This window comes from Rhyacophila brunnea, unplaced genomic scaffold (assembly GCF_057557595.1).
Source record: "Rhyacophila brunnea isolate RB1 unplaced genomic scaffold, BYU_Rbru_1.0 scaffold_15, whole genome shotgun sequence".
Classification (NCBI taxonomy): domain Eukaryota; kingdom Metazoa; phylum Arthropoda; class Insecta; order Trichoptera; family Rhyacophilidae; genus Rhyacophila; species Rhyacophila brunnea.
In genome coordinates this window covers 4,076,034-4,097,654 of record NW_028232806.1, presented here as the reverse complement: position 1 = coordinate 4,097,654, position 21,621 = coordinate 4,076,034, and the positions used below count along the sequence as shown (strand labels likewise).

The following is a 21,621-nucleotide window of genomic DNA, read 5'->3' as shown; positions in this document are numbered from 1 at the left end:
AAATAATAATATACACATCGTAAACCTATTATGTTGCAATATTTTTGAGAAGAACCATAGATACAGTATATGCTTCATAACTTTGCACTCCGACTCTAATATGAAAATGATGTAATATATTCTAAAAATATTTTATGGAAAATCAGATCAGGGTGTATTTTTGGCGTGTGACATGTAACACATAATTTATTTTTTCACACAAAAATAAACGCACTCGATTGGATTCGAACCACGAATTGTTCGGTTATCAGCCGAACGCACTGCCTTTACACCACAGTATGATACTGCAGTCGTGACGATTATACAGTATAATATTATAGTTTAGAATTGTTCCGTTGCCTAGGCAGCGAATTTATTATTGTCGGCCATTTGCAATTCCTCGTAGTGGTAGTTGTTACTTTAAAAATAAAAACAACGATAAATAATAATATAATTTAGTAATATAAGTTAAAATTTTATAGAAATAAACCAACGGCGTTCCAATAAGCGGTCCTTTTTCTTGAGTGTGTAATTTAACAGGATAATTAAGAGCTAGTCAAAGAATCTAGTTTATCACAAGTTTTGTTTTTGTTTTGTTACGCCAAAGAAGTATAACTTCTAACGCGCGTACATAAGTGGGTACACACACCGATTTTTACATAATATATTATCTATTTATCTATTGATAACATTTTATATCAAGGCTATACCTCAGTTGAGGCACGGTCTAATAAGATCGTGGCTAGGCGATGCGCGGATTGCGGGTCGCGGGTGCAAATGACGCATGCCAAACGTAATATAATTTGTCATATAAATCTAACATGCGTCCATTTAATGTTCTGTTTATTGTTCTATTACTCAACTATTAGTAACAATAATAATATATTCATTGACATGTTTTCTTTTACAAGTAAATGGGTAACGTTTTTAGTCATCTTTATACGATTTAAGAATTAATACCCCCGTCGCCATCACGAAACAAATTGACGTGTTCCCAGCTCGACGTTCTCTCTCCGATCGGCAGCGAGTCCAAAATTTCTTCGCGCCTGTAGTTGAAAATTATTTGCCGTTTCAATTCAGTTTTAATTTTATGCTAGGTAATCAGGCAAAGAGGCGCATCAGTGTAGTATACAGTCAAAAAAGTGCTAAGTTATTAAACGTATAGGTAGGTACTCTACTTGATAATAATTATTGGTTGTAGGTATCTACATAATTCATTTTTTAACTCAGATGAACGCTAAGTTAAATTTCACAAAAAATAACTTAGCCGGCTTCGTTGTCTTTTTTACAATCTTTAATGAAGAATTATTACTGGTTGGTGGATACAATATTAGTTTTCGCTAGTCTTGTGGGAACATAATTATTTTGATAAAAGCAAGTCATAATATGTCTACTTATTAATGAGATATATCCACAGATTGTTCTGGGATTTGGAGTTCCCCACGCGAACAATACTCTGCCACTAAACAACAGACATATAAGTTGATAGTAAATAGATAGGCTGAGCTATGCTAAAAGAGTGTAGATCAGTGTTCTGCAACCTTTTAACACCCGCGGCCCGGTGAACATAGGATAAATATTTCGCGGACCGGTATTAGCCAGAAATAATAACCATTGTAGATAGAATTTTATTTATTAAATCTTTTGTCATTAACAGCGAACCAATCGAACGTGTGACCCATTATACATATTTAGGTACATAGGTCAATGAGAAATGGGACCAGTCTCAGGAAATAAAAACTAGAGTTGAGATCGCAAGGAGCACCTTTCTCCAAATGAGACGCCTCCTTAGCAATCGAGATTCTAACCTAGGTCTGAGACTGCGTATGGTACTTTGTTATGTGCCCTCAATTTTTTTCTATGGTATGGAAGTATGGACGCTTAACCAAGAGATGTCACGGAGACTTGAAGTTTTCGAGATGGGGCTGTATAGACGCATCCTCAAAATTCCTTGGACTGACCGGGTGACAAATGTTGAAGTTCTCAATCGAATGGGGAAGGACCGAGAAGTTCTACGTAGTATCAAAACCAGGAAACTACAATACCTCGGCCACATTATGAGAGGACAAAAATACAGCATTCCCCAACTTGTCATTCAAGGAAAGATCAATGGGAAGCGTAGCAGAGGACGGCGCCGCATTTCGTGGCTTAATAACCTCCGTGATTGGTACGAGTGCAGCTCCACCGAACTGTTCCGGGTTGCAGACGACAAAGATAAGATCGCCTTGATGGTTGGTGGCCGACCTCCGCTAGGGGATGGCACAATAAGAAGAAGATGTTTTAAAATTACAACTTTTGGTTAGCCAGATCTGCTGCTGCTATTTTGTAAGCAAATTTGATATACGTGGTTGCAGCATTGTTTCTGAGAGACGAAGCGCTGCATTAACATACATTCGATTTCTTTGTTTGGTTTTTATTACTGACATAGATGAAAAATTTTTTTCACATAAATAGGAAGTCGAAAAAATTACTAATAATCTGATCTTTATAATTTAGAGATGGATATTCTTTATCAAGTGATATCCAAAATTGAGACAATGATTGAATTTTATATCTGGACACCAGAGCCCATCAGCTTTTCTTTCTCACGAGGATCAAGTGCGCATGATTTAATATCTTCCATAAAGGGATTATAAATCCAGAGGTTAGAGGTCCGCCTTTAAGTAGATCTTAATTTTCAGAGAAATATTTATTAAAGTTTTCAGCTAACGCTTTATAATGTTGGCTTATGATGTTGAATATGACTTTCTGGTTAAGAGGACGTTCTACAGAAATGGCCTTGAGAATTGAAAATATGATTTTTTAACATGTGGTCCATAATATCTGGTCTACTAGTTAATATAAAAAGGTCGTGTCAAAGTTGTTTGTGTTAATAAATTTGCTCTGTGACTGATCCGACTCATATTTCACATTTATTTCATCAGGGCTGTCGAAGACATAAATCATAATATATATTTATAATTTTAAATTTTTATTTATAATATATATTATTTAAGTTTTGTGCATCTAATGCCGGGTCCACACTGGCAACAAGTTAATTTGCTGGCAACCTCGTTAGATTTTACGATAATTATTGTAAAATTTCTTAAGCAATTATGGTAAGTATCGTAAAATTTAATGAGGTTGCCAGCAACTTGTTGCCAGTGTGGAAATGGCTTAATATCCACTGTGGTTCACGTAGTGGCATGGACCTGGGGTTAGCTAATTCAGGAAGTCAACACCCATGATAGAATTTTTTCCAGTTTTGGTTGCATTATATTCCAAAACTCTTCTGTAAAAATCGTTTCCGAGTTTATAAATGGAAATTTCTCGGTGTACATAGTAAACAAACCTACGAATAAAAAAAGACAAAAAGGAACATACTGATTCATCGCAGTAAAATCTGGTAATCAAATTCGCCATTTTGAAAAGCGACGATTTTGCGTAAACAAATATCACGTGGTCTGTACGTGTGCGGCAAACTTCGAATGTGTTTGTAATTTTGTGCAAAGTGCGAATGTAATGTTTTCAAATAATTGATATGGATTAATTATACCATCGTATTATTTTCTCGAAATCATAAACATACTATAATAGTATTTGAGTATCAACCTATGTTCAATTTGAATTGGGTTATAATAATAATATACCCGTATATATATCAATAGTATGTTTGCTACAAAATCCACCCAAGTTATCAGTACGTACTTGCACAGGTTTGATTAAAAACCATGATGAAATTAACATTTAAAAAATATGAATGCTTAATATTATTTTGACAGCCCTGTTTTCTGATCGGCTTCATGTCGCAGGTGTTCATAAAATAATAATAATTCTCCGCGCGGCAGAAATTATCAGTAATAATAATAATATTTCTTGAAATAAAATCTCCGATGATTAGTGATTTTTGCGAAAAGATCGATTTAAATTGACGTAGTTACGACGCCGAGGTCCTTTTTATACTAAATTATATTTGAACGGCGGGCTCTTCAGCGGGCCCTTAATATCAGCAGCATTCAAAAATTCTCCCAGCATTTCATCTAGTGCGAGTTCCCCGAATCGTGTAGCGATATAGTCGGTGTGAGCTTTCGCGGACCGGTAATACATTCTTGCATATCGGCCCCGGTCCGCGGACCACCGGTTGAAGAACACTGGTGTAGATAATTATTTTATCAAGTTTTTATTTTAAAATAATAAATACGTAACATTATACTTTAATACTGTGTTTTTATTTTAAGCTTTAAATTTTAAAGCACTTTGTCTTCATAACAAGTGACTAAATTATAATAATTAATTATAAATGTAAATTGTACGTATGCAGCTCGCCGTATACATTATCACGAGGTAGGCTGTTAAGATCCTATATAAATAGTGCACACTAAACTTTGTCAGGCATACGTATTTATTTTCATTAAATTAAGACAACAATTTGCAGATAGTGTTGATTAATTTTTAAAAATCAATTAAACCCGGCCTATACCAAACACAATAGTTTAGGTATGCTATGGGCGATCCGACAAAAATAATGCACACTGACTAGGCGATGCGCGGATTCGTCTGTATCGCGAGCCGAACGAAATATAATTTGTCATAAAAATTCAACATGCGTCCTTTTTATGTTATGTTTATTATTATATTCGTAATAATAATAGTATATTCATTGACATGTTTTCTTTTTCAAGTACATGCGGAACGTTTTTTAGTCATCTTTACACGATTTAAGAATATATTCCTCCGACGCCATCACAAAACAAATTGACGTGCAAACAGGTCGACTATCACTCTCCGAATGGCAACGCGGCCGGAATTTCGTTCCACATACAATTATTTGCCGTTTCACTTATGTACGCTCTTTCACCAAACTAATAACATATTATCTAAAATGATGTATGGTTTAATGGCATAGTTTTAGATATATTATAGATAAATTAATATTGTTTGACTATTATCTACTATGGCTTGGATTAGGCAGGGTTTAAAACTAACAATCGGCACAATATTATAGTCTTAGTTCAATGAAAACAAATAAGTATGGGTGACAAAGTTTAGTGTGTATTATTTATGTCGAATCTTAACAGCCTGCCTCCACCCTTCGCCACTGGTAGGTACCTACTTATAGATTAATCAAAATTCTTTCAGTACTTACATGTCAATTTGATTATAAATGTATGATTTTGTTACATTCCTTATGTACATATTGTACATTCGTTTGTCTTCCTAGTTTATTCTAGTGTTTATGTATGTCTGAAATACCTGTATAATTTACCGTCCGGACACGAAATTATTATAGATAGCGAGGATAATGGATCGGCATATTACATAATATTATGTAGATCAATTCCCAGAGTAGGCGCTACTGCCCGTTTGGGAGACGCTGGAATACAAGGGGTCGTAAGGTTGCTCAAATGGGATAGAGAAGACGAATGGATATCGCATATTATCAGGTAATATGTCACCTGTTCGAATCACTATGATACCTTTACATGGAGCAAAAAACTACCAAACTATATTATTGGCTATACTATAATTAGGGAATCCAATCCCGAGCCAAAATTCTGATCACGGGATTTCGGGATTACAATTTGACAATCCCGGGTCTGGTCCCTGGATTGGCATTTTTTCCATTGTTAATATAAAATTTTTATATTTACAAATAACATTGATAAAATCGGTCAAAAATAAATCTAGTATAATTTATATTATTTAAGATATTTATTGTTCGTTCTATCTTGGAAATACATAAGTTTAATGGAGTAAATAATATTGTAATATAAATAATAATGTGAATTTAATATGAGATTTTTCTGATAGTAAAGACTTAATGAATGGGTTAGCGAGATTTAAAATAGTAAAGCAAATCATGGTGTACTTATGGCCTATCCGCTTCATAAATCTAATTAGTCAGCCAAATATGAAACTGCCGTAAAACGTATGAGATCATGGTGGAATTACTTTGTTAATAGTGCTAAGCATTGTTTTTTTCCAATCTTCCTCATTTTTATTAATTTATGTGAAAAAATAAAATGAATCGGCAATTTACACATGGGTATAAATCAAACTTCATTCAAACTCAGTTTATTTCTAATGTAGTTATTTGTTATTAAAAGTATTTTTTCTGTTATATTTTCGTTTTTATTTTATTGTCCATAAAAAATGATAAAAAATCAATCCCGAAAGTTTCGGGATTATGTTTGTCAATCCCGAGATTCGAGATCCCGGGATTGTAATCCCTAACTATAATACCTGTGTGTCCCTGACAATGACATTAATATGTCATTGGTCCCTGATAACTATCTTAGAAATAGAGAAATCAGTTGTTTATTCTCCCAAGGTGCAGAACCAACCTGCCGCTGGTAATGCCAATTGGGAGGGCGATGACTTGATGAATTGCTTCGGGTCTTGATATATTCCACTTGCGTGAGGTGAGTTTAGGTGGACGCTATTTTATAAAGTCTTAAAATAGGGTCTCCTTAGCAAACTCGGTGTACTTCTTTGAACTTCTATAGATGTATAAATCTATTTTCACTGCTTTTGTATGTTTATTCTTTATTTTAATTTTTATCGTTTTTATTACTTTTCTTCTTTATAATAATGTTTCATGTCATGTTGTGAGCGTCTTAAACTTATAATTTGTAATCTCCACAATATGTTTAAAAAAATCAATTGAAATTGAAAAAATATAATATAGGTATCAGCAATAACTCAGTATATAATCAAATCTGATTAAAAATATTAAAATATAATAGGTATATCTGAAGAATTAATTTGAACATCGAACAATTTCAAATCTTAACACTTTGAAGGATTGTAATAATGTATAGATTAAAAAAATATGTTTCAAAAAAATTTGCCGCCCGAACAGGGACTTGAACCCTGGACCCTTGGATTAAAAGTCCAATGCTCTACCGACTGAGCTATCCGGGCTGTTGGGAGACTTGGCCATTTTTTTCTCGACGTCGAAAAATTTAATTCTGATTGTGTTTATTTTGTCGATTTATTATGAAATGGTTCGCTGAAAATATCCATTACGATTAAATGGTAGTTTTACACAGAAATTCTTGGCCTATCTTCAGAACTAACGATAAGGAGAAATTATTAATATGTTATACTTATCATCTTTCAGCATAGACACAAATTAAAATATGGTACCTATTATATAATGTATACGTCATCTAATAATAATATACCTATATTATGTATTTAGGTAATTACAATTCCATTTATTTATAAATTTCCCTGAACCAAACCCTCCCCAACGCATCTATTCTATACACAAGACTACTATCGGCCGCTTTCGGCAGCTATCGGGGTTGTTTTTCATATTTTTTGTATCGATGTATTAGTACATATTGTAACAATTACAATAAGTTAGTTGTAAATTGTTACAATACGTCCTATCTTTTAACAGCACCTCGATTTGTGTGCTATATTTTAGAGCGAGATAGACAATTTTGACTGCTTAGACGGCTAACTTATTATAACAATAATTATACTACTTTAATACAAACATATGAAAAACTACCCTCAATAGCTGACGATAGCAGTCTTGTATATAAAATAGATGCGCAATAGCTATTACTATGTATCAAATTGTAACAATACTAAAAAACACGTCGGAACACAAAAATAAGTGAAATGGGTTGCCTCCTGCGCATCTATTCGATACACAAGGCTGCCATCGGCGGCAATCGAGGGTAGTTTATCATATTTATGTATTATTACAATAAGTTAACCGTCTGAACTGTCAAAAAGTGCTATGTTTTAACAGCACCTCTCTTGGCCGTGTTAACATTCAGAGGGAAATAGATAGTTTTGATATTTTAGATGGCTAACTTATTGTAACAATAATTATTATAATAGGTACCTCAATTCATAAATATGATAAAGTACCCTCGATAGCCGCCGATAGCAGCCTTTTGTTTAGAATAGATGCGCTGGACGTGGTTCTAACAATGAATGTGGAGAAATATAGGATAAACATAAACGTGTTAAAAAATTATTTTATTTTTAATAATTGCGTCCGTATCATAGTACAGATTAAAATTTGTTACCTACCCAAACAAAACGGGCATTTAACATTACTAATATTTGAGGACACTCAGCAGGTTTTGTAATTCCTGTGTTTTATGATCTGACTCTCAATAAATCATAAACCAAAACTGATTTTAAATTTTTAGTCTGCCTGGTGTATGGCTTTCGCGTTTCTATCACATTTGTCTGTTCTGTTTTTTTCACGCTTTAATAAGGATATTATAAATGTTATATGTTTTCTCACTCAAACTAAGTCGCCGATTTTGGCATCTTAAGCTAGTCGTCTATCTCAAATTAGACGTAAATCTCCAATATATAGAAAACATTTTTAAATTTTAATGACTATTATTGCATTTGTCCGTCTAAGCCTAAGGTACCTAAGTATATTATAAAAAATCGAGTAGGTACTATTCTTTCGGAAAATTATCGAAGTTTTCTATTTAGATATTTGCCTAAGCCCCAAGCCAAAGCGACCCTGCCTATGAATGGCTTTCTTTCGCCGGAACGCTGTGATCCAATTGACTCAAAGAGAAGATAGGCGAGGTTGAGATACTCCTGAGAGCACAATCCAAGTCCACCGACAAAATATTCACATTACCCATCATTAGACACTAACACTTTTAAGAAGCGCTCCAAACGCCGGCATACGCGTGAGCATCTAAAAGTGTAAATATGAAATCTGCAACGTCTGTGGTGCTTCTATACAACGTATTGCGTAATGACTCCAGTGGCGAAGGGTGGAGGTAGGCTGTTAAGATCCGACATAAATAGTGTAGGTATGGTAAACTTTATCAGTCAAACGTATTTGTTTTCATTGAACTAATACTACAATGATTTGTAAATTGTGTTTGTCATTTTTTTTAAATTTAATTAAACCAACACAAGCCATAGTAGATGACAGTCAAAAAACATTTTATAGGTAGAAGATTTTTTTTATCGATTATGATTTGGTTTAGACAGGGCTTAATGAATTTTAAAAAACTAACCTACACCCTCTGTAATGTGTATTCTTAATTCAACGAAAACAAATAAGTATGACTGAAAAGGTGTGTACTCAAAGAGATTGAAGACTCTCTTTGTGTGTACTATTTTTATCGGATCGCCCATAGCATACCTACACTGTTATGGTTTGGTTTAGGCAGGGTTTAATTGCGTTTTAAAAACCAACCAGCACCGTCTGCAGATTGTATTCAGTTCAACGAAAATAAATAAATATGACTAATAAAGTTTAATGTGCACTATTTATGGCGGATCCTAACAGCCTACATCCAGTCTTCGATACTGAATGACTCTATATGTGGGCGAAAGGCTACATGGTCGGCTCTGTCGTTTCCTGGTTTTTAAAATATTATAGATTATGTTTTATAAAATAAATATAGTGTGTACATTATTTATTATTAAATTCGACAGGCGTTTAAATTTGGAATGAGCGATGCTAATGGCCGAGCATTTTGCGCGGGAAAGTAAAGTTGGCGACATGATTTTCCGGTAATTGAATTAGTCCGCGCGGCAACAAAAACAATATTCCCATATTGCGTCGTGTAATATTGTTACTGTGCTGTGCATATACACGCCATCAGAGGCCTCTGAAAGCTTCCCTAATTCGATTTGTCCAGCAATATCTATTCTCTCGTGGAGTGAGACTATGAACATTGAAATGTGTACTGACAAACCGCCTTTTGGCTCCGGACGAATAGGTACAGGATCGCAGGAGAGAGAGGTGTAATGTTCTAGGTGGGGAAGGGGGTTGCTTCTGGATGAATACTGATTATGCCAATGGATTTATTGAGGCACGGTAGAAATTAGATTAGACATATTGTCCGGCGCGGACCGGACAACCTAGTGGTTTTGGGTGGCCTCCAGGGAAGGCGAAACAGCGGAAGAGCGTCTGCGCGCTGGAGCGACCAAGTGAAAGAGCTCTCTGGTGGGCACCATTCATTCTGCCCAGCGAGAAGCGGAAGATCGAGAAGGATGGAGAGTCTTGGTCGCTCAAAGGATGGCAAAATTAAAAAGTGGTCACGATCCTCAGCCATGAGTATCAAGAGTGGCCAAGAAGAGAGAAATTACATGATCAGTATGTATAGATGTACCATCATAAGTCGGCAGGTGTTCGAATTTAGAACTAAGATCACTGTATAACAATAGTATTGAAAGATATGTCAAATGTTAGCATGTGGCGCCCTCACACAGTGGACAAATTATACTGGTCTTATTGAAATTATCTGGTGGATCTAATATAACTATGTTACGGGACGTGAAACTGTATCCGCTGTATTCACTTCAGTGTGCTGAGATGTTTTCAAAATATGTAACTATTATGTTCATTATTATTTATAGAATGTAACATTCTCAAATCTTGTGAATTATTCGTTGAATAAAAGAAGTAGTTTATTAGAGACTTATTTAGTTAAGAACGCGTATTCTTGATTCGACAAGTCGGAACTATATTCAAAGTTAAAATGAGGATGTGAATGAACTTTATGAATCCGGAGTAAGCGTAAACCAGATACAGCATGTCTATAAGACAAAACAGCACGGACGGCGCAAACGGATGTTAAAAACACTAATAATAATTATATGACCATTAGGCCATCGATAACCAACTGGGAATAACCGTAGTTATAGCTCCGGAATGTGCGGAGTGTCTGTGTATGAGTAATGCATCAAGAAGAGTGCAGGGGTCCGCGGTTGAAGCAACGTGAAGCTATAATTTAGTAGGGGGTAAGTGCAGAAATCAATATGAGAGCGGCTAGATTTTGTCCCCTCCTCACCCATCTCAATAAAAATAATAACGTATTAGGGTAGGAGTATTTTTTCGAAATGGACCGCCCCTATATAGGTAATTGTTCTGTGTGCGCGCCTGGTCGTAATAGATCAGTATTAGGCTAGTCATTAGCATCATCGTAATATAGAATCTGTATATGAGCACTCATTTTAAGCGCCATACGTCCAGTAGGTATTATCTAAGTCTAAACACTCCCTCGAATACATTTAACAACCACAGAGTTATGTATTTGAGTGAACTTATATTACATACACTAAAGAAATGAGTAGAAATACAAAATACCTACCCGTATTAAATTTCTACTGTTTGAGAACTTTGACGTAGCCCGCCTTTGCATTTTGTATTGGCAGTTCAAAAAAATACGTTTGCCGGATAATAATTCGATAAATTTACACCAATTTGGGATAAAGTGGATGCTCTCTGAGGACCAACAGGACCGTATTGAAAATTATTCGTAGAGAAGATTACAAATTTTGGACAGAGTCGGGTTAAGAAGAAAACAATTATTATAAATTATTAATACTTATAGTGAAATGAAATTAGACACATCTGTTCAAATTCAAAGAGATTGGGAGGAGTCCAATCTCTTTGTTCAAATTAGTAATAAATGTATCTACCTAGGTAGAGTCTGTCTTCTATAAGCTGACGTGTGATTTCCCTCCCGCTTCAGCATCCATCTCGTTCCCTCCCATTGAAAACTTGTAACAGTTGAACGCGATGGCACAATGGTTTCCGTGTGACGTGTACGCAGCTTGTAGAATACAGACTCTACTCAAAAAATGACCCGAAATCTCCCGAGTTATCTAAACAATTTAAAATATTTTTTGACTACCTATTATTAAAAAAACATTAGCTATAATACAAAATAATTGTACGTAATTAAACTTACTAACAAACGAAATGGTCTTGTATAAAAGTTAACTAAGTATACCTTCATTTCTCAATAATTTTAAAACTAGCAACACTGTCATGATTGCAATGTGTTTTTTTGTACCATTTTTTATTATTATTTAAACGTCAAAGCGTTTCGGTTGTCAATACTAGACTTTTTGAGAAATTTAATAATAAAATATGACATACGTTTTCTTAATTAATTTAGGAAAATTTTAATTGATGTCTCGTTAATCTTACTGTGCGCTTAAGGCCTATAAAAAGGTTTTAAATGAATTGTTATTAAAATGTATTTCTGCATAATGTTAAGTCTTTAAATTATATACCTACCTAACTAGATCTAAATATAAAAATCTAGTCATTTTTTTTTTAAATAATGGATCTGGGGGTTCTACACTATCAATATGACCCTTTTATACATGGGATTGTTGAAAAGGCAGACGAAGTGGATTTATCCAGTTGTTGCCAGGCTTGTTTGAGAAATAATAAAAAAAATAATCTTAAAGACATGACCCGAACATATTTTCACCTAGGAAGGGCTGAGGTATATTTGGAAATGTTGAATTTTTGCTTCCCTGTGCAGGTAAGGGTTATTTAATATTTTATACTAGTAGTAACCATGCATCAATGGTGGGGTAATGGTGCCGCAGATGACCGCATAGCCGCCTTTTATAACTTTCTCTTTAGACCAAACCCAACCTAACCTAACCCAATCTAACCTAACCTTAGTGTGTGATAACGATGCATCGAAATGTATGAAAATATTATTGGATCGAAAAGCACTCCGCCAACAGAAAAAGGTATTTAATATAATTACCTATATGGGATTAACTGTTTCCGCCAAAAAAAAATGATAAATGGTCATGCGGTCATCTGCGGCACTACAACCGTGGATTTTTTGACTAATTAAAAAAAATCTTTCAATAGTCTTGTCTTCTTTCTTGTTTATTATTACCATCGCTACTACAACTCAGTGTCGGAGTGCGTCAAGAGACGTAGCCCGATCACAATTAGAAAATCATCTTGACTGTGATACGTCGAATTTGTCAATGTAATTTTGTTCAAAACACATGTAACTTAATGTACCGCATTTTTGGTAGGTTCCTTATTGCTGGAAGGGGAGTCCTGTGGGGAACCGAGCATTGTCAGCATAAATCCGAGACATAAGAGTCGATCTCGAAAATATTATTCAATTATTTTAATGTACATTTCAATTATTGCTTATTCAATGAGAAACGCTGACAGCAAAAATAATATTGTTTATTACATGCATTTCCGTAACATACAATTTCACGCGAATCTAGTTAATACTTACAAATAAGAACTTTACCTCAATTAATATTTATTTTGATAAATATGCATTTCTCACGCAGTCAGCCAGTACTCAATAAAGTTGGTTGACCGAAATTCATGGGATATTCAGTGTCAGCATTATTCAATCGTGAGGGGTTCAATAAATAGCCTATCGCGATTGAATGGAGATGTCACTCAACATTTCATGCATATGCACACTAGAAAAAATCATTTCATAGAAAAAAATACGACATCCGGCGGGACTTGAAAATGCCAGTATGTTTTTCCAATTAAATTAAATTAAATTAATTGGAAAAGCATACTGGCGCGAATCCAGCAGATACAGGTTCAAGTTCCGTCGGGTGTCGTATTTTTTTCTACAAAATGATTTTTTCTGGTGTGTATTACATGAGTTATTTTCAAATAATGTATATTTACTAATTTAATAATTATTGTGGACTTTGAAACCACTATCCCGGAACTTGTGACGTTTACAATCTAGCTTATGTTCAAAACAGTTAGTAGATTGATTTCAACCTTATTGGATTTATAATATAATTTTGGTTACAGATAGAAAGAAACGAAAGGTCGACAAATGTATTCTTGATCTGTGAGCTGTGCATAAAAAAACTTAGACAAGCGTCGAACTTCAAAAAGCAACTGGAAATAGCGCAAAAAAACATGAAAGAGTGGTTAGGTAAGAATTAGATCATCTTGATACATGAAAAGATAGAACAAATTAATACAGTACTTAGAACCTTGATATAACTGACAAAATATCTGGTCAATTGTGAAAATTGTTAAAAACACCTTGTTAATGTAACGTAATGTACTTATTGCTTTTTGTTTCAGCCAAAACTGCAGTACCTATCAGAGACGACAGTGCTGAAATAGTTTCAAATTTTAAAGTCGACGAAGGCAATCAACTTGAACATGACGATGACGATTTCGTGTTACTCCTCGTCAACAGAGAAAATAATGTACCGGATGCGCCGATACTAAAAGAATTAACTTTTGAAGCAATGTGTGAAGATCTCGCTGAAGAGGAAGCTCAGCATAATTTCGTAAGGTATGCTTTATATTTTTATGAGCTTAAATTAATCCATGGGTCGGCAAGTCCAAAGAATCAAATAATAATAATAAGGAAGCATAATTATATAATTTTTTTATCCAGTGGTAGAAACCATGACCACTTTTTTTTGTGTATACCAGGTGACTTCCAACAATCACGGGATGTATTTTGGTCAATTGTAAATGTAAAAAACATGTAAATATCTTTAAAATTATTTCATAAAAGGCAATCAAGTCAAAATAGCAAAAAACGCAGTTACCTTAGACTATAGATACATCTAGACACCACCCATTGCATTGCTAAATGAAGCTGCGTGCCGTGTGTTTGGGTTGTGGGCGAGCGAACCCATTCGTACACAAATGTTTGAGACCATAGACCATTTCGCTAGTGCTCGCACTAGACGCTCAGAATTAAAATATAATTTTCGATTTTTTTACATTATATAGTATTTTTAAGCGGTCAAAATGCAACCATTAGGTAAAGATATCCATAATTTAAGTTATTTTAAAGAAACACTAGGTCACTGATATTAAAATATATAATAATATACAAATAAATTATCACGAACATGTATCAACTTACCTGTGAAACGTAATACCATCTTCTTGCTTATCAGTACGGTAACCACATTTTAAGTCAACACACAGAACCATCTTTTCTACTTAATTAACTAAAAATGTTTACCATTGACTTTATGTTTAACACAAAAAATATCAATTTTTTTAACAAGGTTCTCGACGCTTAGCTATGCAACAAAATAAGATTTGGCGGCGACACCACAGCATATCATCTCAAAAATCTGTAAACCTTTTATCTTACTCTAGCGCGTGTCGCAGAGATTATAAGGGTACCTAATACTTTCTCACCCGCACTTATGCATCGTTTTTGTTCAGGCCTTGGCAGTTACAGACTTTTACGTAGGAGGTGTCGATATAATATGTTGTTGGGATTTTGAAGAGGAAGCTTTAATCTTTCTTAAAAGTTGTCATCAAACAAACTATGAGGAAGCCTGTGTGATGTCGTTGTATCACTTGATTCGTATTTCATTCAGGTAGATGAATCAGAAAAGAAATTGTGTCCCTCATATTATGCATACAAAACTCCCTGTAGCACTTGTCTAATTGCTGATTTTAAATATTGTTCCACTGTTGAAAAACATTAACAGATGTCATTTTATGTCATCATTATGTTATGTTTTAATTTATAGCTTGTTATGACTATCAAGTGTCAAGTATCAAATTTTTTTTCATTATGTATGTCATGTTGTCATGTAATTTGATATTTTATTTTGTTGAAGCTCAAGCTCAATATTCATAGCTCATATTATATTTATTATAAATATTAAAAACATGACATAACATAACACTTTCCATATCAAATTGGTCAGGTCTGGCAAGAATATTGTTATAAGCTTTCACGTATTTTCTCCAATACCTTTATCAAAATGTATAGGATGGTTTTTATTTATTTATAACATAGAAACACTTTGAGCACAGGTTAGTCGCCAGTTATAGTATGTTATAGTATGTTATAGTATTTATAAAATAAAGACACTTCGAGTTAGTTTTAGTATTTATTCAGAGTTAACAGAGATTAATCAACAATAACAGAGAATACTTCAAACGGTACACGATAGCAGGTTAACAAGATAAGATGACTCTCTCGACCAAATAACCAGATGAACTTGCCAAAGGATTAGACATTTGACAACTAGTTATCACACTTATCACTAGAAACGTATCTCGATAGTTAGTCTCAAAATAGAGGACCTGTATGATCAAAAGGATCAGAGCTAAACTGACTGGCTGTAAGACTATGAGATATCTGCGAGAGATTTCAATTACGAAGTCAACATAGAGTTAAATCCTAATCCGTATTCATAGTGCTTGCGGCGTCCAGTCAATGGGCCTTGGTATTTAACATAATTTATCGGTATGGCGTCTGAAACAAGAGTCCTCTTTATATTCACTAGATGCGCAATATATAGGTTGAATACAGATAAGGGTCCTCGTGAGAATATCTAGATCGCCTATAAGCAAGTGTGCAACGGAACTATCATAAAATATGAACATTACAATTCATAGTTGATACTACACTCTATGGTCTATACATACAACATTTATTTCTAAAGGGCTTTCTTATTATTATTGATTAAAAACATTCCAAATGCAATAATGTGACCAATACCTACATTGATAATATTATTATATTATGATTAGAATATAGCTAGTTCTTAAATTAACACAATAAATCTTAGCTTAGAGTTAGTCAGTACTTATTCAAAATGTATCTCTTATTTATTGATTTAAAAACATTTCTTGCAATAATATTTAACAATAAAACATATTATTACTATGGGAATTTGGAATGTTATTTTGATGGCCGCGTAAAATATCATAGAATCTATCAAATTTCTCAGAAAAAATAATTTGTAACATTAGATAGATATCTTTTAAAATATCAAATTTCGAGAATAATCAAGAATAGTGGCGTTGACGCATTTTTTTCGTTTGTATAGATATACATAAATAGGCGTCTTAGCATAAATCCATACTGCAATAGCGATTATTTGTTAAGGTAGATGAATCGGCTTCAGATATGAAATGATAAAAGGCCTAGAAATGTTAATTACTTTCTGTCTGGCAAGCCATCAGGAATTTTCTTATACATCACGTCATATACAGATGTTCCTGCAGGCTTATTCTAACATATCACTTAACATCAAAAAAGAGCTAATTGTGATAAATATATCACATTTATCACTTTACGTATTCTGGCAGTTAATTATGTAAAAAAGTTAACCGTCTGAACTGTCAAAAGGTGATATCTTTTAACAGCCCCTCTCTTAGCCGTGCTAACTTTGAGAATGAGACAGAGTATGTCAATTATACATATTGAGAATTGAGACGCAAGATAGGACTGTTTTGCTGCAACCGCAATGACATGACTAAGAGAATTGTAGGTCAATACAAAATTCTTGTATTCGGCTCATTGCCAACTAGATAGCGCTCGTTCGGCTTTATCCGCTTGTGTTCGGTCTTATCCGCTTGGTTTGGCATTATGTTATGAACATATCCGAATTTGACCGACATGTCTACCAACCTAAATTTTTGCCGTATTATGAATTAGAGATACCGGCTGATAACGGTTTTGTTTATAGAATGCCTTCCGTGCTAATTTTGACCAATGAAAATAACGAAAACGTGCTAAAGCTGGTCTGGATTACTCTTATATGTAAACAATTAAAATAATTATCACAGCAAACGTTCTTCATCTTTTGATATATTTTTCAGTACGGAGTACGGTAGTACGGAGGAGATTGGTGTGGTTTGTGAAAATAATGATACCCAACTAGAAGAAAAACCTGCCGAAGATGACCCGTTGGAAATAATGAAACTGAACAGTGTCAGCACTGATTTTACATATAGCGAATATCCTTATGACTTCGATTGGAATCAACTCCAATGCAAGTATGTAAGAGTTTCAGAGTAGAAATTGTAAATATTTAAATGCATAGAATATTGACATTGTGTTGTCCGTGCGCGGCTTAAGCGTCGGCCTATCGCGTCGTGGGTCCCAGGTTCGAATCCTGGGTCTGGCAAGTACACATCGTCTCTGTTCTGGCAGAACACACTAACTGGAGAATACTAGTTTTGAGTAATTTGACTTTGAAGTTGTTAAAATGTTTGAAATGGTCTATCATGTGAGTTTATTAAGTAATCGTAAGAAGGATGACTTTAAAATAAAGTTTATTTATATTATTAAAAACTTATTTATTAAGAAGGTTTCCAGACGGTAAAGTTTGAAATAAGGAACATTTTGGTATAACTAACTCAATATGACATTTTTTCGAATTAGTGTCTTCTGCCAGAACAGTGACGACATATTGTTTTTCGATTTGTGTATGACTTCCATTTCTGGTAAAAATAAAATCTGTTAATACAACCTCCACTCTGTGGAGGCCCAAATGTCTTATTAGGATCGGACATGGTCGGGAAAAACTAACTAATTTAGATGCCTGCGATGACCGAGCAATAACATGTTGGTTTATAAAGTCGTGGGTCTCAGGTTCGAATCCCGGGTCTGGCAAATTCACATGTTGTTTTGTTTAATACGTATTTAAAAAAAAAAGCTTTGACCTAATATATTGAGCAAGTGATGTACATCCATTTCTCGTAAAACAAAAATCTGTTTGTATGTTTTTTAGTTTGGATGACATTGGTGTGGTTTGTGAAAATAGTAGTTCCCAAGTAGAAGAAAAACCTGCCGCAGATGATCCATTAGAAATAACGAAACCGAAGAGAGTCAGGTCCACCGTTAAATACAGCAGATATCCCTACGTCTTGGAAAGGAATCAACTCCAATGCAAGTATGTAATGGCTTTGGTGTGGCTTTATGTATTTGTTTTGATTTATCTATCTGACTGTCTGTAACGCACGAGAGAAAACATGTAAATGTGTAGGAGAGAGCGAGACAGGAAAAAGACGTATTATAAAGGGGTAAGAAAAAAGAAAATATACATGTAAACACAAATTCTAAATTTGAAAAATAAACTTGACACGCAAATAAAGGAATCGTTTATTTTAATTAGTTCGTGAAAGAAAACAAATGATAGGATACTCTCATAATTGTTTGCTACAGTGCAGTACAACCATATCGAGTATATAGAAAGTATTAAATCAGGGATAGTCAATCTTTTTATACCTACCGCCCACTTTTGTATCTCTGTTAGTAGTCAAATTTTCTAACCGCCGACCGGTTCCACAGTAATGGTGATTTATAAAGTAGAGAAGTAACTTTATTTTATAAAATTTATAAAGCAGAGTTACAGCAAGACAAGTTAAAGCACATAATAATAATTACTTAACAAATACTTTATGTCAGACTTTCGCAGAATAAATCTTTATAAAACAACTTACTATAGTGAAATCTATCTTTCTATTTTATACTTTGCATACATAGAAGCATGAAGTCTGATGAAATTACATTTAATTAATTCAAATTTAAGACATTTTGGGAGTGGATAAATTAAAGTGAAAGTGTTAAAAAATCAACAAAGTGGCGTGGCGTTTAGATAAGATTAGTGTGTTATGCAATAAGAGGAAGAACCGACAGCTAAGTGACAAATGAACGAGTTCGAGCCACATCCAACAATGTTGACTGGTGGCACTGCCACCTGGTAATTTTTTATAGTTGAAAGTATTATTGCCTATGGTCCTAATGTAAAACTAATCTTACCTAATAGGATGAGCAAGTGGCGAACATCCATTTCTTGTAAAACAAAAATCTGTTAGGCTGCCAAGATCCACATCGAATTGTAGAGCCAGCTAAAGAAGAAAGAAAAAGAAAAACTGAGTATGAAAGCTATGCATAGATGATAAGAGCAATGACAGATAATAAAACAAACACTAAAAAAGGTAACGTCACTTACAGCAATTAAAAGTGTTACCATGTTTAAAATTACAATTTTTCGTATATCATTAATTAATTTTTTTAATTAACGTACCTACCTAGACAAAACTATTGAATTACAAAGTCCCTATGTTATAATCTCAAAAATATTGTATTCACTGAAAATATTTTGTAACTCTAACAATAGTATGTGAATCCTCCCAAAGGTGAAAAACCCCTGCGTTAACCCAAATATTGTTCCAGGATTTGCAACGTCACTTTCAACAACCACAGATTTCTACAACTCCACATGCCCCAGCACTATCCCAACTTTACCTGCGACGCGTGCGGTCACGTGTTCGCTTCACGCGTTCAGTTCAGGAGTCACAAGTGCCGAAGCGCACGCCAACCCGACACACTTCATGAGTGCCCGCTCTGCCCAGGATACACGTTTAACTCAAATAAATACATGTTGGAGCATGTGAAAAGGAAGCATACTAACAACCCTCTCTTATATAGGTATGTATATTCGGTAACCTTTCAATTCTGATATATCGAGTCACACTCAAGATCAATATTTTTCTCACAGGCTTTCAACTCTTTTTAACATAAACTCATACCAATTTCGGCGATATGATTCTTTTAGCAGTGAGCTTAATTGCCAAAAAAAAGATTGAATATCTTCATTTATTTTAGAAATAACCAAGACGCTTACGCATGAAATTTCACAATCCCTTAGGCCTTGTCTACGTGGCGTTTTTTAACTCGCGCGCATTCCAGGTACATGTGACCTCATTGCGCCGTGCACAAACATTCGCGTCGTGACGACTGTCGCACGACAAGCACAAGCGATCGCCAGACTCTCGAGATAGCGATAGCCATTCCAAAATGAATTACAACCGCCTCGCATCCAAGCAAGACAGTTTTTATTGCTACTCTAAAATAAATTACTTCACCTAGCTTGTAAAGTGCCGAGAATACATATTGCAAGTTGACGCGAAATACGCAATCTCATAGAAATCGAGTATCACAATTAAGTTGTCGGAGTTTTTTCATGCACTCGCTTTGTTTTTTATGTCGATTCAAAAATTAACAAAGTCACCTAGCTTGTTGCGAAATGGAACACGTCGTATGGATGGAGCACATTTTTGGTACTCGAGTGTAAAGCGCAAGTCAAACTGCGTCTGGACAAGGCCTTATGAGCTAATTAGCCGTTGACCAGCTTAATAATGAAATGTTAATGCTACGTCGTACGCGTGGACAAAATGCAAATGGCCAACACGTGTCAATTATAAGTAAAAGCTCTGCCATCAGAAATCACGACGACATGAGTTTATTGCAAGCAATGGGTAACTTTGTTAATTTTAAAGATTTTTCATGACATATGTGAGTATACTTACTGCTGGAAGGTTAGCCTGATCAATAACCAATAACTTGGTCTTATTCCTATTAATAAGGAGTCCAAATTTGATACCCTCTTCCTCTACCCGGTGTAGAAATTCTGCGAGTTCTCTTTCATCAGCTGCGATTAGCGTGATATCATTTGCAAATCATAAGTTGTTTATTTTCTGGTCACCAATTGTTATTCCGCCTTGCCAATGATCTATGGCTCTCTGCATTTAAAGACTGGAAAGGATCTTGAAAAGTAGTGTTTCAAAAAATCTGTGATTTTTTGTGTTCCACTCTTTCTTCTTATTAATGGGATTTTGGATTTTTTTTACTGGCCTACATATTATAAATATTTTTCATTTCAGATGCCCCGAATGCCAACAGCGTTTCTCAACCTACGACCAGCGCAGAAGACATCTGAGAGACGTGCATGACGACATAAAAGAAATACTCAAATATAAATGCGGGCAGTGCGACAAGTTGTTCGAGTCGTCGAGTTCGCGCTGCGCTCACGTGCGTAAAGTACACCAAAACGAGCGCAATTGTGTTTGCGACCTGTGCGGGAAGAAATTCTTCAAGAGCGCCTCCCTCAACCAACACATGGAGATGCACCTGTCCATAAAGAATTACACCTGCCCGGAGTGCGACAAGAAGTTCCAGAGGAAGTCCTCGCTGGAGCTGCATCTCAGGATTCATGCGGGCGGCGATTACGTTTGCGACTACTGCGGAAAGGCGTTCACACAGAAGCTGTTCTTCAGAAAACATCTCGCGTGCCATGAAAAAGAAATAGCGAAAGAAAAAGCGTGATTGT

General features: G+C 34.8%; 1 protein-coding gene and 1 non-coding gene across 2 annotated transcripts in view; one reads left to right on the top strand and one right to left on the bottom strand.

The window, feature by feature from the left end:
* Positions 1-6,809: 6,809 nt before the first annotated feature.
* On the bottom strand, positions 6,810-6,882 carry TRNAK-UUU (transfer RNA lysine (anticodon UUU)). The gene has a single exon. It is a non-coding gene; the product is annotated as a tRNA-Lys (tRNA).
* Positions 6,883-11,776: 4,894 nt separating this feature from the next.
* LOC147074813 (uncharacterized) overlaps positions 11,777-21,621 on the top strand; it is a 35,117-nt gene continuing 25,272 nt past the window's right edge. Inside the window, exons 1-7 of the mRNA XM_085943251.1 lie at positions 11,777-12,248; positions 13,529-13,655; positions 13,811-14,027; positions 17,324-17,500; positions 18,238-18,399; positions 19,686-19,940; positions 21,176-21,613. Of these exons, the coding sequence (XP_085799377.1) occupies positions 12,042-12,248; positions 13,529-13,655; positions 13,811-14,027; positions 17,324-17,500; positions 18,238-18,399; positions 19,686-19,940; positions 21,176-21,613 (1,583 nt within the window). The 5' untranslated portion in view covers positions 11,777-12,041. The remainder of the gene's footprint in view (positions 12,249-13,528; positions 13,656-13,810; positions 14,028-17,323; positions 17,501-18,237; positions 18,400-19,685; positions 19,941-21,175; positions 21,614-21,621) is intronic.